General features: G+C 36.6%; 1 protein-coding gene across 1 annotated transcript in view; it reads left to right on the top strand.

Moving 5' to 3' along the window:
• LanB2 (laminin subunit gamma-1) overlaps window positions 1-16639 on the top strand; it is a 177533-nt gene that overhangs the window by 72120 nt on the left and 88774 nt on the right. The window contains exon 3 of the mRNA XM_085827199.1: window positions 3382-3512. Coding sequence (XP_085683325.1) covers window positions 3382-3512 — 131 coding nt within the window. The remainder of the gene's footprint in view (window positions 1-3381; window positions 3513-16639) is intronic.

Below are 16639 nucleotides of genomic sequence, written 5' to 3' on the forward strand. Positions count from 1 at the left end.
CTGTTTGTTTGTCTGTGGCATCATCTCCTCCGGAACGACAGGTAGTAGAGTTTCGAGAGAGGTATCCCCGGATTCCAAAAATTGGTGGGAACCATTTCGACCATTCTCATCTTCGTACGACTAATTAAAGATACTAATTAAAAACTCTGAAAACGCTAATTTTCGCCCTCATTTTTCCGAGTGGCAACAGTCTCGCGCGCTGGAAATAAAAATTAACTTTATTCAAGTTATCGATAATAAACTAAACGATTTAAAAGCAATAAACACAATTCTTAAGAATATTTTTTTCTACCTTTTAATGTGAGGATTTAAATAAACGGATATTAAAATGAGGTGTCCAATTAGAAGTATTTAATATTTTTATGAAATTACTCTAACTGGACTCATTAAAATCATTATGTAGTTTTTCTTTTATATAATAACCATTTTAGGTGTCTGGCCGCATTAGAAGCTGATTTTTTAAAGAAATAATTTAGCTGATATAAAAATATGTATGGCAACCACTAACACTGTATCAGGAATTCTAAAGATCCGCAGTTTCTAAATATTCTGTGTTTTTGCTGTTGAACTGAATTTTACGTGGAGTGAATTGAATTTTAGTGTGGCGTAAGTGATAATTACGCCACACAAAATTCATAAGTGACTTAATTTGCTGTTGAATTGAATTCTATGAGGCGAAAGTTATATTTAATAAATAAAGTTAACACATAAAAGGTTAAAAATAAAAAGACAAAGTGTTTTGCTATCCATCTTACTAAGAAAACTGAATATTGATATGATAAACTGAGAAAAACTGAAAATAATTTTTAAATGTATGCCAACACTTAACACTGCATTGGGAATTCTGAACATGTGCTGCTATGTAGCTATTAAAAATTCTGTGATTTTTGTTGTTGAACTGTTTGTGGCGTAAGTGTGAAGAAAACAAAGGTTAATAATAAAGCTAAAAAAAGACCAATTAAAAAAGGATTAGCAGGAATGAGTGCAAGAGTAGTTGGTAGACTGGGTTTGGTTTATTTTAATTATGGCAAAGCACACTAGGGCTATCTGCCTAAGGGGTGGACTTTCTAAGGGAAACTGGCTCGTATACACGTTGCACATGGGGAAAACCACGAAAACGCCATGAAGCCGGCCCGTTCGCGGGATTCGAACCTCGAACCGAACTACCAGTGTTCAGCGACTTTACCGCTCGGCCGCTGGTGGGCTGGTATACTGGGAGCTCAGTGAAGGTGTAAAAAATATTAACAAACCCTTTTTTTTTTGGAGGGGGGAAGGGCGACTGTTAAAATTAAAAATCTTTCACACTTTTTCATTTTCTTTTTAAATTTCAAATTTATTTTTTAATAACAGTCATTAACATAAATTATATTCAAATTTACTATCGTAGCCTTTATATCTCTCGTCAGGCATTTCCTCGTGCTTTTGAATCTTTGTATCTGGGTTCCACACTAAATGCTAAAAATTATTTTAATTTAATATATATAAATTTGTAATTAAGGTATTTCATTCTGCTGCCATTATGATTTCAGTATCTCATTTTTGAATTCATAATTCAGGCGGTATTCACACTGTTTTTGATTCGGTTATTGTTTTATAAATTGTAGAATATTCTGAGTTTCTTTTGCATCTCAGACAAAATATATTGTTTATCACGTTTCTGGCTAGTGCAGAGAATACCGACAGCATTGAATGCAAGTAAGCATTGGATGTTTGTAACCGTATAGTTTCTATAGAGAGGGTGCCTGATCCATCGATTTGAAAGTCAGCAGCAGGAGTTATGATAAGGAAAGAGAAATACAGCAGAGCTCCAATTATCCGAATGAAATGGGACCGGACTCCATTCGGATAATAAAAAATTCGGATAATTGGATTTTTTCGGAAGAAAGGGTCTATGTTAATTACTGTATTTTGAAAATGAGAGAAATAAACTATTTTTAAAGAAAAGGAAGTTTTAATTAATTAAAATGAAAAGGGAAACACTTTTACGTACATGTTAGCATACAGTACAGTACTTACAAGTGCTGAAAATCATTGCTTGCTGAGCATCACAAGTGCTGAAAGTCATTGCTTGCTGAGCATCACAAGTGCTGAAAATCATTGCTTGCTGAGCATCTCGATCAAAGTAAGCTGTTTACATGCTGTAAAGCAGTGTTTCTTAAACTGTGGGTCGCGGCGGGACCTGGAGCAGGGGGTTTCAAAAATTTTAGCAGTTTTGATATTTCTTTAACTTATTCTAATAATTTTACAATTACCAAATATTTTTATACAATGTATCTGAAAATACGTGAAGATAAGACAATACAGACAAGGAAAAAACGAAAACGTTTCGATGCATTCTTTTTTATAATGTAAGCGTTCATTTTCCTTGTTTTGCACGTGACGCTGTCATTTCGTCCATTACTTATTTAAAATTTTCACATTGTTCTCTGTTTTAAAATTAGAAATTACAGTTAAATGACCTAAAACTGCAATAGTATATTACAGTACAAGTGAAAAAATTGACAGTTTCCTTCACGCGTGTGTCGGATTTGCGCAGTACTTATGGGGTTCCACAAAATTTTTGTAAATGTTATGGGTTCCTGGGGGTCGCGAAAAAATCTCAGTGATAAAAAGGGGTCGCGTTAAAAAAAAAAATTATAAAGGATTTCCAGCCAAGCTTCTGAGCTAAGATCTTAACGTTTTCACAAAAAATCGTACTCGCAATTGGGTATTCCATAGAACGTTGCTGCAAAAACCGCTTGAAAACGACATCTTCTGAATTTTTGTTTGTTGCTGCCTTCATTGATTTTCTTGAAGAAGTTCGTTTTGAAGCAGTGCCACGAAGTTTAAAAGTGTAGGTTTGCACCTTTTAATATCTGAAATCGTTGATTGTCCAACACTGCGTTTTCGTCTTAATGTTTTCTTAAACTCTGAAAGCGATTCGGATAGTCGGAGTTCGGATAATTGCAGTTGTACTGTAATATACCCTCGGATTCGCATCTGTAGAAAGAAGCTGGTCAAAATCATACTTTCAACATATCTTTCAAGGTACATGACTTACTAAAAATGCTAATGTATCATGAGACCTGTTCCATGTTTACGTGTTTTGACTTTTTAAATATTCTTTCAAAATTTTTTAAAACTTTATAAGTTCTTCCCCCCCTCTTCTCCACTTTCCAATGATGATTTCATTTCCTCAAATATTTTTTAATTTGCTAATATATCATGAGACCTGTTCCATGTTTACGTGTGTTGACTTTTTGAAATTTTCTTTATCAACGTTTCTTAATACTTTACAAGTTTTATTTCCCTCTCTTTTCCACTTTCCAATGATGATTTCATTTCCTCAAAAATTTTTTGAAGCGTAGGAATTTGAATAATTTTTTTAAAATTTTCTTTCAGGAATGGGTTACTGCTACTGATATTCGAATTACACTCGACCGTGTTAACACCTTTGGAGACGAGATTTTTGGAGACCCAAAAGTTTTAAAATCCTACTATTATGCTGTTTCCGATATCGCAGTTGGAGGAAGGTAAGTGCATATTGTTTTCATTTTTTTGAAAACATTTCTTAAAATATCAGAAATTCCACTAGGCTTTTGATTCATTGTTTTAAGTGCTGAATCTGCCGCTGCTTGGAATCATATTTTTTTCTAATTATAAATATATGTCTTAATATTATTAAAACTAAAAAAGACAATTCGGTATATTAATATATTTGTTTAGTGCAGCTCTCTTTTTCTCGTCAGCTGAGTTTTATTAGCTTAATAATCTGCTTTTTTAAATGCGCAGCTTCTACGACGCGTTACATGTTTATTTAATCTTCTAAAGTTTACTTAGGTTTTAGAATATGAAAATACTAAAAGAGTATCTTCATATTCTAATTTGTATTCTGAGCGAGTACTTTAAGCGTGCACTTTTGTAAGCATTTCAAAACATTACTTAGATTTTCAAGTGTGAATTTTCTAAGGCATTTAGCTGCGACTTTTGACTGATCTCGGAATTCTACGGCTTTCCTTATCTCTGTAGAAGTATTAAGCTTAATTTGAAAGTTTCTTCATGTTTTTCAGCCCTTACTGCCGTAGAGGAAAAAAAGAAACTTGGAGAAAAAAAAATTACGGCAAAATGTATAAATTTGATCATATTTTCTGATGCTAGTGGAACAAAATGTTTAAGGTATTTTTTACAGAAAATCTTCATATTTATTTATTTATTTATTTTAATCTCAAGTGTAACAAGTGCCAGTGTGAGCAGACCGCACTGTTGCCAACCAGCAAAGACAAAATTATGGATTCTAGATCAGGGGTTCTCAAGCTTTTTCACCCGTGAACCTCCTTTCATCAGTGCTAGAAGTTCATTCCCTGCCATTTTCCAAAACATGAAAAATACTTATATATTTATTTAGATTTTTTTAATGTGCTTTGTTAATGAAACAACAAAAAGTAGAGAAAATTTTGATAAATATCAAAAATTGAAGTAGTTTTTTATACTCGTAAACTAAAACTAAATGCTGAATTAAAAGGTTGGCCGCATTCTCTCTCACCCTGAAACTATGAAATCCCCCTGAATTCTTCCCTGTTTGAAGAACCCGTGGTCTAGATCCTAAAATTATGACATTAACGTAAAGAATATCGTACAAAACTTTACTTTTTTTGGGGGGTGAGTTAAAAAAAATTAACATGAACAGGTAAAAATCTTCGAGGACAGCTCAAATTTTTCCGCGGACCGGGCGCCGGACTGGTTGACCGCATTCGCCCCTCCCCCCCGAAACTAGAATTCTTCCCTATAAGAACCCGTGGTCTAGATCCTAAAATTGCGGCATTAGAGTAAAAAATATCGTCTAAAACTTTATTTATTTATTTTTCTAAAGTTTAAAAAAATTAACACGAACAGGTAAAAATCTTCGACGAGTGGTCAAATTTTTCCGCAGACTAGTTGACCGCATTCGCCCCCCCCCCGAAACTGGAATTCTCCCCTATTTGAAGAACCCGTGGTCTAGATCTTAAAATTATGGCGTTAGCGTAACAAATATCGAACGAAACTTTATTTATTTATTTTTTTTTAAGTGAAAAAAAATTAACATGGACAGGTAAAAATCTTCGAGGACTGGTCAAATTTTTCCTCGGACCGGGTTCCGGACTGGTTGAGCGCATTCTCTGCCCCCCTGAAACTATGAAATCCCCCTAGGGAGAATTCTTCCCTGTTTGAAGAACCCGTGGTCTAGATCCTAAAATTATGGCATTAGCATAAAAAATATCGTACAAAACTTCATATTTTTTTGGAGGGGGGAGTTAAAAAAAAAAAATTTAACATGGACAGGTAAAAAAAATCTTCGAGGACTGGTCAAATTTTTCGGCGGACCGGGTGCCGGACTGGCGTTTGAAATTTCTGGGCTAGAAGGTTCAGCCAATTTATTCAATTGCATGACGTTTTCGGCATAAAGATAAACTTTAAAATTTAAAATATCGAAATAAGCCAAAAATGTAATACATCTTTAAATTCAATAATAATATAACAAGCCAAAAATGTAATACATCTTTAAATTCAATAATAATATAACAAGCCAAAAATGTAATATATCTTTAAATTCAATAATAAAAATTGTAGAAAGCTCGCCTAAAAGTTACCAAGAGCTGCTGCTCCAAAAGGTTAAAGACGTTTTCAAAAATTAATACACATGAAAAGCAAATCATTAGACATGTAAAAACTATCATTAGTAAAAACTATCATTGTAAAAAAAATCATTAGACATGCAAACTGGCATATATTTATATAACTTAAGATCTGAAATTTTGTGTACTTATTTCGATGAATTTGATATTATATTTACTAATTTTAATTTCTATACCATACAATAAAATATTTTAAATACGATAAAAATTAATTTCTTCGTTATCAACATCAAACTATATAGCGCGTTGCTTTGTGGATAAACAAATATCTGCCTCTAGCTGATCATATGTAATTAAAAGTTAAATGTAGTGATATGTTTATCCACAGAGTTACGCGCAGCACACATTATAGTTTGATGACGAAGAAATTATTTTTGTATTATATTTAAAATATGTAATTAAAAGCCACGCATTCGGTATAGTGGTTAGTGACCCTGACAGCCGTGGGTTCGAATCTACAGGAGGTAACTGCGGCCAGCGATTATGTGCTTCCATAATGAAATGACCACCGCTTCCGGCGTCTGCAATGACGCAAGGTGGTGTGGTGTATTTAATTATGGCAAAGCACACGAGGGCTATCTGCCTAAGGGGAGGGATGCCTTCGTGGAGGACCTTTCTAAGGGAAACTGGCTCGTATACACGTTACACATGGGGAAAACCACGAAAACACCCATGCAGCCAGCCCGTTCGCGGGATTCGAACCTCGGACCGAACTACCAGTGTTCAGCGACTTACCGCTCGGCCGCTGGCAATGACGCAAGGCTAACGGCGGCTATTAAATAAAGCGACCGGCCATTAAAAAAAGTCTGAAATTGAAAAGATGTATTTTTCAACATAATAGAATTATATTTTCCTAAAAAAATAACATTTTAATTTTTGAGATCTAAAATTAACTTTTCCTAGAAGCATAAAATTATACCAAATTTCAAAGATTTTTTGAGAGAAATATCATGTTGGTCATTTTATACCAAGGGTTCAACCTTTTATGTTACTATATGCACTCCTTTCACCACGCCTAGATCATCCCCCCCTTTACCTCCAAAACTCGAAAAATAAATGTCTACATTTATCTAAATTTAGATGATATTTTAGTGGGTTTTATAAATTAAATAACTGAAAGTGTAAAAGAAACTGCTGATAAATACCAAAGCTTGAATGAAAATAGTTTTTTTTATATTCTTAAACTAAAATTAAATACTTAACAGATAAATAAAAGGCTGACAACATTCCCCTTCTGAAACTATGTAGGGGAATGTATGTTAACTAATTCCACCCCCTCAATTGAAAATCTCTGTTTTATACCCATGTAAGCTCTATTTATGATTAACACATAATTTTTTTTTGAAATTTTGATCTACAGTTTCAGGTACGTAATACGCGAAGTAGGAATTTTTTTAATTTTTGGAAGTCGTAATTTAAAGATATAATTATTTTCAAATCCTGTAAATGCACATTATTTTTTAAATATTAATAAAGAAAAATATGTTTAAAGTTTTGAATTACGCATAGTTATGTATTTAAAGATTATGCATGCATAATCATTATAATTTTAATTTAGACAGTGAAAGATGACTCAAAATTTTCGTAAGATTCCAAATTTAATAACTGTTTAAAAACTTTTTATGTTAGAAGTTCAATAATTGTTCATTTATACACATGTAGTGTTACGCAGTTAGTCAATATAGTTAAATTTAAAAAAATTAAAACGCAATATTTCTGAAGCAGGAAGCTGAAATAAAGCTATCAAGCCATCATCATTCGGAAATGCAAACGTAAACAAACCATCATCTGCTATTTGAATGGTTAAAAGCGTAGAACTATTTTACTGTAGTTCGAGAGCCAATTTTTACATAGGACTTGTTTTAGACTGCTTATAATGAATCGAATTTTAATATAGAAACGATTTTTTGTTGTATTTAAAGATACCTGACCTCTCGCCCGAATTGTAGCTTATAGTGCATTTCCTCCTTGTTTAAGAGGAAGTTATTTTTATAGTCTGTTACTTTAAAATAGGCACTTCATGTTGGCAGCGACATGTTATCAGCACACAGAGGATATTAGGGAATTTCAGCAAATTAGAGAATTCGATTTTTTCCACAATAGTTGTTGCCATGATTATGAGTATTGTTTAGGGAGAAAAATGGCCTTGGAGTAAGTATTCTAAAGTGATAACCTAGAAACATTCGTGGAGATTTTTGTCCTCGACCGCGTCTGGCATTAGGGGCTTATCTTCAGATTAATACATATGGGCATCCATAAAGAAATGTTTCATCTGATCTTCTCATTCTTATAGCACACGTACCTTATACGTTGCGCAAGCCAATGAAACCTCAGATACAAGAAAATTCTTTCAAGCATCCTACAGTGTAGCATCCTAGGTCCTGCACTTTATCTTTCTTACATCTCTGACTTCCTGCACCCAGGACTGGACAATTATTCCATGCTGGCTTGTTCTGCCGATAATACGGCTTTTGCCATTAAATCCATCGAAACAAGTCAGGCCATCGCTAAACTTCAAGAATACGACTACTCCATTGAAAATTGGCGCACGAATTGGAGAGTAAAGATCAACGCTAGTAAATATTAACTTCTCGTACGTAGCAAAACCAAGAAACGTCAGCCAAATCATAAAAAATTCTTTCTACTTAATGAATCTATTTCTATAATTACCTCGATATTATTATCAGCCAGAGTCTTGCTTGGACTCACACTTTAATATTGTGCGTAGTAAAGTTCTAGGAATCATAAACAGATTTCTTCCTGTAATAGAAAATTATCCTAATCTCAGTCTTTGTACAAAACATCATATTTACACCTAGTGTATTTGTCCTATCTTGTGCTACGCTACTCCATTGAAATACAGCTACAAATACGCTACTCCATTGAAATACAGCTACAAATACGCTACTCCATTGAAATACAGCTTCCCTGCCTGGAATACAGCTACAAGAAATCAAACACATCAAGTTATGCAAAGTAAATTTCTACGTATGATGACTGATTCATATATTGTTCGCAATGAACTCTTATATAGAGATTTAAAAATGGAAGAAATTAAGGACTACATAGAAAGGACTAACAATAAACTTTTCAACAAGGCTATTGCAAGTGACTTTGTAAGTTTCTTGTAAGTCTTCAACTATGAAATTCCTTAACAAGATAATTCCATCAGATGTCTCGGAGCTCACATTATCACAGACTGTCTACCAGAACTTCGTCACATAAGTTTGCCTCAGGTGGTAGTTGTAGATAATGCATATATTCTTAGTTTCTTGTATGATTTATTTCTCTATTTACGATTAATTGTATTTTTTGTATGTTTATTGTTTGCAACTATTACTACACTGTACCAGGATTGCGTTTCTTTATTTCTTCAAATGCACATTCAGTTATTCATGAAATTTTATCCACCCAGTCCAATCGGATTATTTCTGTTCTTACAGATTTTCAGATGCTCCTGTGTGCTTCCTTCGACCTTTTGGTCACCCCATCTTTTTATTTATTTATTTTTTCCTTTTACTTCCCCTTACCTCAGATTTCCTCGAGATTATCTACGTCCGGAACTTTATATCGTCATGTGCCTCAGTGCTTTAATTCATGCAACCGGCAATGTTGTATTCGTTGCAATAGTTCGGTCACAAAGCGTATGTCTATGTCTATGGAGATTTTCTATTCAATGACCTTGTTGCTCACAATAACGATAAGTTTACGAGATCGCGCTTTGTTAGCAAAATTGTTTTACCAAAATTGTAAATCCGCAGTAGCTGCTTGTACGGAAATTTCGTACTTTAAAGGGGATTCGAGGAGGTCCAATGAATGTTAAAATCCTTCGGGAAATGATAACGAAATTTGAAGAAACATAATCATTTTCTGCTCGTCCTGGAACTGGAAGATGAGGAAAACCCGTTTCTGCAGAAACAGTACAGGAAACTGCGTTTCAGATGGTTTGAGGACACAGTTTCAAATTTTCCACGCTAATCCGGCGGGCGACAGAAGCGTTGGATAGGCCACCTTCAGCTGTCCATTAGATCTTGCGAAATATCCTTCGATATTATTCTTAGAAACTTTCACTACTACAACAGTGCTTGTACATAATTTTGACGCAGTACTCCGATTCTCTCATTTCAATTTATTGCTCCTTTGAAGTCCTTTCAGTATAACCTTGGAATATCTTCTGGTCAGACGCAACGCATTTTCATTTGGACATTGCAGCAATTCTGATAACTGCCGAATTTGGGAACCAGAAAATAGGTACCCCATTCTTGGAGGTTCGTTGCATTCACTTAAAGTGGCGGTATGATGTGCATTTCCTGCATCATAGTGCCTTGCAAGCACAGGCTTTATGCAAGTTTGAGCTCCTCCACACGTTACATGATGTGTTACGAATGTTCTATTGTCATTTTACATAAGAACGTGTTATCAGCCGGCACTTTCGTAATGTGTGGTCTGCTCGATTCCCAAATCTCAATCCATGCGATTTTGACTTTATGGGGGGCAGTGGCATAGCTAGGATGGGGCAAGGGGGGACATCTGTCACTGGGCGCGGCATTCAGAGGTTGATTGTTGATGTTACGAAATTTTAGAATGAAATGCTTTTCGTTCTTGGCACAGAGAAAGGGGCGCAAAATCTTCAGTTGTCCCCGGGGCTTGAAAACCCTAGCTACGCCTCTGATGGGGGGGGGGCATTTGAAACATCTGGTGTCCAGACGATTCAAAAACTGTACCTGATCTTAAGACAGCGTTTCAAGCCACGTGCTCAGCATTTCCCAACACATAATCCAGTAACTGTGGAACATGCCATTTCGCGATTTCAGATGGTAGTTGGAAATGATGTTCATCGCGTGGAACATGCTTTGCTATAACAAAATTGTAAAACTATCGTAAAGGCATGGGTAAATGTGTAATTTCTTAATACAGTGCCTTCTTTTGGCGATATTTGTAACTTTTTTTTTTTTTTTGCTAGAGTACATTTCCCTCCCAATTAAATCCGCCGAAAAATTTCACAATTTTCTGATGACTGACAGCTTCGAAATAATGTTCTTTAATTCTGGTCACCCTGTATTCTAGACATGTTAGTGAGTTGGCGATTACGACGTTGTGAAAATGGCCTGCGGCTATTGTCTGCCGAGAATTCTAAGATATTCTTTGCCTCAGTTTTCTAACGTCGAGAGGATTAGAATTTGTCTTGAGAACAGCATTTCTTTTCGTGACCATCTGCCTCCACCGGCGAATCTTCCACTACAAAACCGAATTAGCTGTCACAGAGCATTTTTTACCTTAAAAATACTTATTTCAGTTCATTTTAAAATTATTTTATGTAATTTTCGTACATTTATAGTTTATATCCGAGAAAATGGTACTGCATGATGAATCTGTATTATTAAATAATGAAAAATCTGTATGTATATTTCTCGCATTGCATCAAAACGATGGCTTGTAGAACGTCCTCTGCACGAACATGTGCGCTTTGAAGCCAGAATTTTAAATTTCAAATTTTTTTGATTTATTTAATATTCTGTGCGAATGAATTGAATTATTGATTAACAAACTCGGCGACTAAAAAAAAGGGTCTTACCACTCTCACTTTGCAAGGCGTAAAATACTTATGCTTCGAATTTAATCAGAAAACTCAGCGATTTAAAAGAAAATGTTTTGCCTTTTGACAAAACGTAAGATATTTCTTTCTCTCTCAAATTTAATGCACACGAGCGACCGATCGCTAACTTTTATTGAATACTAGCAATATGGTCTGCAGGTCGAATGCGGGAGAACGGGTTTGCTGCAACGGAGCTTTCCTGGTTTTTCCCATGTGTAACGTGTATACGAGCATGTTTCTCTTAGAAATTCCTCCACGGAGGCATCCCTCCTTTTAAACAAATAACCCCTGCGTAATTTGCCGAAATCAAATAAGCCAAATCAAATATCTCAAATTTTACAAAATAACTCAACTATTTAAAAAGAAATGTGTTGCCACTGTCCGATATCCCCTGCTCGAAAACATTTATATCTCCAGCGCGCGAGACTGCATCAGAAATTCTAAAGCTATGCTCTTTTTAAATTATTTTGTGATATTGCTGTTGAATTGAATTTATAAAGTATTCTCCCGCCTTCTTAGCGAGCCTTCTTGGTGTAGTGGTCAGCACACTGAACCGGTATTTCAGAGGTCCGTGGTTCGATTCCTGGCGAAGGCGTTTGCTAAATTTTCAATTCTCTTACTTCCAAAAATATACCTAATGTCTCTACAAATTTCATGGTTTAAGTGCGAAGAACATGAAATTTAATGAATAAAGGTAACACACAAAACGTTAAAAAAAGTTCCTTTGGGAGTAATATAAATCTGTAAGCTATCCGGTTTGTTTCCCCCTCTTTTTTTAAATCTGTAAGTGAACGATGCTGGCTTCACTATTTGAAAACCGATTATGCTGACGATTTCTGTGATGATTGATTTAATAACGAGAACAATTTTTAGGATCGTCAAAATCTGTGAATTCTTTTCTTCTGAATCTGAAGGTCAGAAGTTCCTAATTGATATTATTTAGAAATTAGGCGACACCCAGTAAGGGTCAGAACTTTCATTGAGAAGCAGAAAGCCCATAAGATGACGTTATTAGTAATGAGATAGGGCTCTTCCGGCTTCCGCCGTTCTAGATCAGCTGAAGTGTTCAGTGTTGAAATACTGACGATGATAACGCGATCTACATTCGCTTTTCTTCTGTCAACGACCTTGGAGAAGATAAATTAACCCTGTGCTTGAAATATCAAGTTTCATTTCGAACTGCTTGGCCCACTCTTTCAGCTCCGCGTGTAATTTTTAGGGGTCAAAACTCCATTCTGGTTTGCATTTTATGAAGTAAGAAATATTTTTAGTAAGTAAATCAGTTTTCCCTGCACAGAACGTTCTTCTTTAGTCATTATATTCTGTTGCCATTCTCATTTTTATAAATATCAGTAATAAAATATTTCTAAATATCTGTGCATAAGCACGTGGTGGAGAATTGTAAAGTTGTGAACAAAATAAGAAACTGGACACCATGAAGAACTTCAGTGTAATAAAACATGCAATTTTAATGACTAAAGTAAATAAGGGGGGTGAAGAAATATAAGAATGCAGTATAAAGACTTTACATTACAAGCTTAACACCTAAAGATAGCACTTACCTTTATATACGGGTGTATAACGCGCTCCTATAATTGCAAACTACGTTTTTTTAAATTTTAGGTATATTCACCATATAACGCGCATCCTTTTCTTTACGAAGAAACCTGACAGATACATGCCCGATGCTCTTTTCTTTTGCAGTCATTCATTCGAAGATTTTTCCTAGACTTTCGAACGATGATACACTGAATTGACAAGCGATAAGGGGAACAGTATGACTGTAAGGGAAATGCTTGAGGGAGTAAATAATTCTGCAAACTGGGTAGGTTGTACTCAATGGAGACGTGCACAAGAATTTTAGGGTTTCGAGAAAAGAGGATACATAATTTGGGGTAAGAAAGCACTTTCATCTCGAATGACTTTGCAGAATTAGGAGTCGAATGTCTTCTCTTTCTGTAGTCATTTGAAGCTGCAGTTTTAAATGAACATCGGAAACTTTAGTAAACCGAATTTACTTTAGTTGAAATACAATTGGCCTAATGTTTCTTTTAGTAGTGAACATTGCTCCTGCCAAACGAAGCAAACACACTGCTGGTTTCAAATGCAAAGTGCTGCAAGGATATTTCATGTTGGTGAAAGCTCATATGTGAGTCGAAGAAAAATAAAATCATAATAATTAATAAGCTAAAGACTAAATGTGCTTTATCTAAAGAAGTAACGAAAAAAAAGGAAAGGAAAAAGTGTTGCGAACTGGATCTTAGAAAATCACCAGAATGGATTAATTGTGATAAGAAACGGCGTAGGTTTATTTGCCTTGAAGTAGGCAAAAAAGAAGGCAAATGAAAATGAAAACTTTTAAAGCAACTTCGAGTCGGGGTAGTCAGTTTATGGCTCGGAATACTTTAGTTCTACGATGAAAAAGCTTTGCAAAGACTTCCGAAAGATAGGGAGAACAAATTGCCAAGTTTCAAGAAGTACACTGGTGTGCAAAAATTAAGGACGAGACGGTTTTTTCAATATAACTCTGTACAAAAGCTTTCCAAATCAACACATTTAATACCGTAAGATCCCCAATACGTAAGGACATGAGTAATGTAAGCAACACTTACTAAAAGAGAAATCAGAGGGATAAAAAGAAGCTTTATTGAAAAAGTAGCATGGAGCGCAATGCGACTGAAGGCCGAAACATCCCTGTGATGGGTGTCCAGCAAGAAACATCCGGTCTTTAATAGGGGATATGATCTCCCCTGGCTGCTAGGCAGGTTTCACAGCGTCTACCCATGCTGAGAATGAGGGTGTCAATGAGTTGTTGAGGCATTGCTGCCCATTCGTCTTGCAGCGCCAATCGAAGCTCCGGAATCGTTACTGGTGGTAAGGTACAAGCTGCCAAGCGTCTGCCTAGAAAATCCCATACATGCTCGATGGGATTGAGATCCGGAGATCGTGCCGGCCAATCCATACGTTCAATATCCTCACTCTCTAAGAGCTGTTCGGCAGCTACTGTGCGATGACATGGTACATTGTCATCCATGAAAAGGAACTGCGGACCCATAGCGCCTCTAAAAAGACGCACATATGGAAGAAGAATCTCATTACAGTAACGGGTCCCGTTGACTGAACCTGCGTCGAAGATGTGAAGGTCTGTACGACTACCAAGCATGATGCCTCCCCAAACGAGAACACCGCCACCTCCGTACCTGTCCCTTTCAATGATGTTCGAGGGATGATTGCGGCTTCCCCGCTCTCTCCAGATGAGTATGCGATGAGAATCGCTGCTCAGACTGAATCTGCTCTCATCTGTAAAGAGTACTCGTCCCCATTCATTGTCTCTCCAATTCAGGTGTTCCCGGCACCACAGAGAACGCCTTCTCCGATGGGCAGGCGTTATAGGTACACACCGTACAGGGCGTCGTGCAAACAGACCACCACCGTGCAGTCTTCTGGCCACGGTAAAACGTGATATCGGTCGTCCAGTCGCCTGTGTCGTGTGTCTAGCGATTTCTCCTGCTGTCTGCCGCCTGTTGCTTCTGGCCTGTAAGGCAATATACCGGTCATCTGCGGGTGTGGTTGCTCATGGACGACTACTACTAAACCCCCGGATAGCTGTTCCTGTAGTTTGACATTGTCTCCAAAGTCGTGAAACGATGCTGTGAGCAATTCCGAACTCTGCAGCCACAATTGTCACACTGCGGCCTTCCTCCAACTTCCCAATGATTCGACCTCGGGTAAAAGCATCCAGATGTCGTCTAACAGATTGATTATTCGCCATTTCTCGCTGAGGCAGCAACTCGGTGTGATTTTAACTGCTATACGGCGTGCAGTCTCTTTGCCAGAAATACTGATCTTACACCGACAACATGCTTTATACTACTCAGACACTCCCCCATTACGTCTATCTGCATATCTGCGCATGTGCTACCGTACATCACCTTACTTAATCTCCTGATTGGTGTTTCTGTCCGCTCTGCCTCTTCGTTCAGCTGATATGCTAATTTTTCGACTTCGTCCTTAATTTTTGCACACCAGTGTATGTTTTTCACCTGCAAAGACAAAAAGCATATTTACTATCAGGTACGGGAAATATGGATGAAATTTCAGTAATGTTTGATATGCTAGGAAATAAAACAATTGATGTGAAAGGAACAAAAACGATTCATATAGAAACAAATGCCACAAAAAAAAAAAAAAAAAAAAAAAAAAAAAAAACACCTCATCGTAGTGCTTCCCTGCTTAGCGGACGGTATAAAATTAAAACCCGTGGTTACTTTTAAAAGAAAGACGACGCCAAAAGATAGTTCTTGTTATTGTGCCCATCTGGCGTAAATTTGATTGAGCCAGATAAACTACTGATCTCAGTGGTATTCTGGCTATAAATTATCAGTCAGTCAGTCCAAAATGTAATTTCCTAAATGGTATTTTCATGCATATTCACGAGAAAGGATGGATGGAAGAAAACGCTGTGAAAAAGTGTTTGGCAAAAGCGTCTTGTTGCCTTAAAGAATCCAGAAAGTTTTTTTAGTTTGGGACATGTTCAGATCCCATCTAATGGATAATACTGTTGCTTTCTCTACGGGTTCGCGGATCTGGAGTGATTAACGACAACACTTGGTGAAAAATGAAAACACAATTTATTAGCCAGTATTATTCAGGACAGTTCCAAAATCACGCTTACAGTCTACGACAAACACGCTGACACAATCAGCAGCACAACCTTCAGGCTATCAGGCTATAACGGTGAAGACAGCTTTACGGCAAAACACTAGTGTATAGCTCCCGACTCGATTCGGTCGTTCTTGGAACTCATACTCTCGAGATTACAACTAGCGGTGCACTCAACGATACACTCGATAATCTCAACGATGCACTGACGATACACTCTCACGATGCACTAACTCGCGATACACTCGACGACCAACTCGACACTAGACTGACTATCAACTCGATAGATTACCAGACACATCAGACTTCGCGTACCAGTAGGGTTTATATAGCTTTCGACCTGCCTTCAAGAACATTCTAGGCCAAACCGGTAAGAATTCGTTTTAGAAGTTTCGCCATCCGTCTACACCATATCGCCAAAAGGGCGATTTCGTGACAAATCTGGACACCCCGCCTTCTCTTGCCATTTTCTGGCAACCCTACACCTGCTTTGCGGAGAAGCTATTTAACCGCGTGGTGAATTTCATAACAATACGAAGAAATTGTTGAAAAAATGTATGGTAGTTATTCCAAGCGGATTAACGCCATTAGTTTAGCCTTTAGATGTGTGTATCAATAAACCAGCGGTTCTCAACCTTTTGACTAACGCGTATCATCTAAAAAAAAATTGAAAACCTTTAGTGTGATCATTACAAAGTATTACTACCACCGCCACTCTTGAACAAAGCTC

This window comes from Stegodyphus dumicola, chromosome 11 (assembly GCF_044657685.1).
Source record: "Stegodyphus dumicola isolate Sdum_Otavi_A_Nest chromosome 11, ASM4465768v1".
NCBI classification, from domain to species: domain Eukaryota; kingdom Metazoa; phylum Arthropoda; class Arachnida; order Araneae; family Eresidae; genus Stegodyphus; species Stegodyphus dumicola.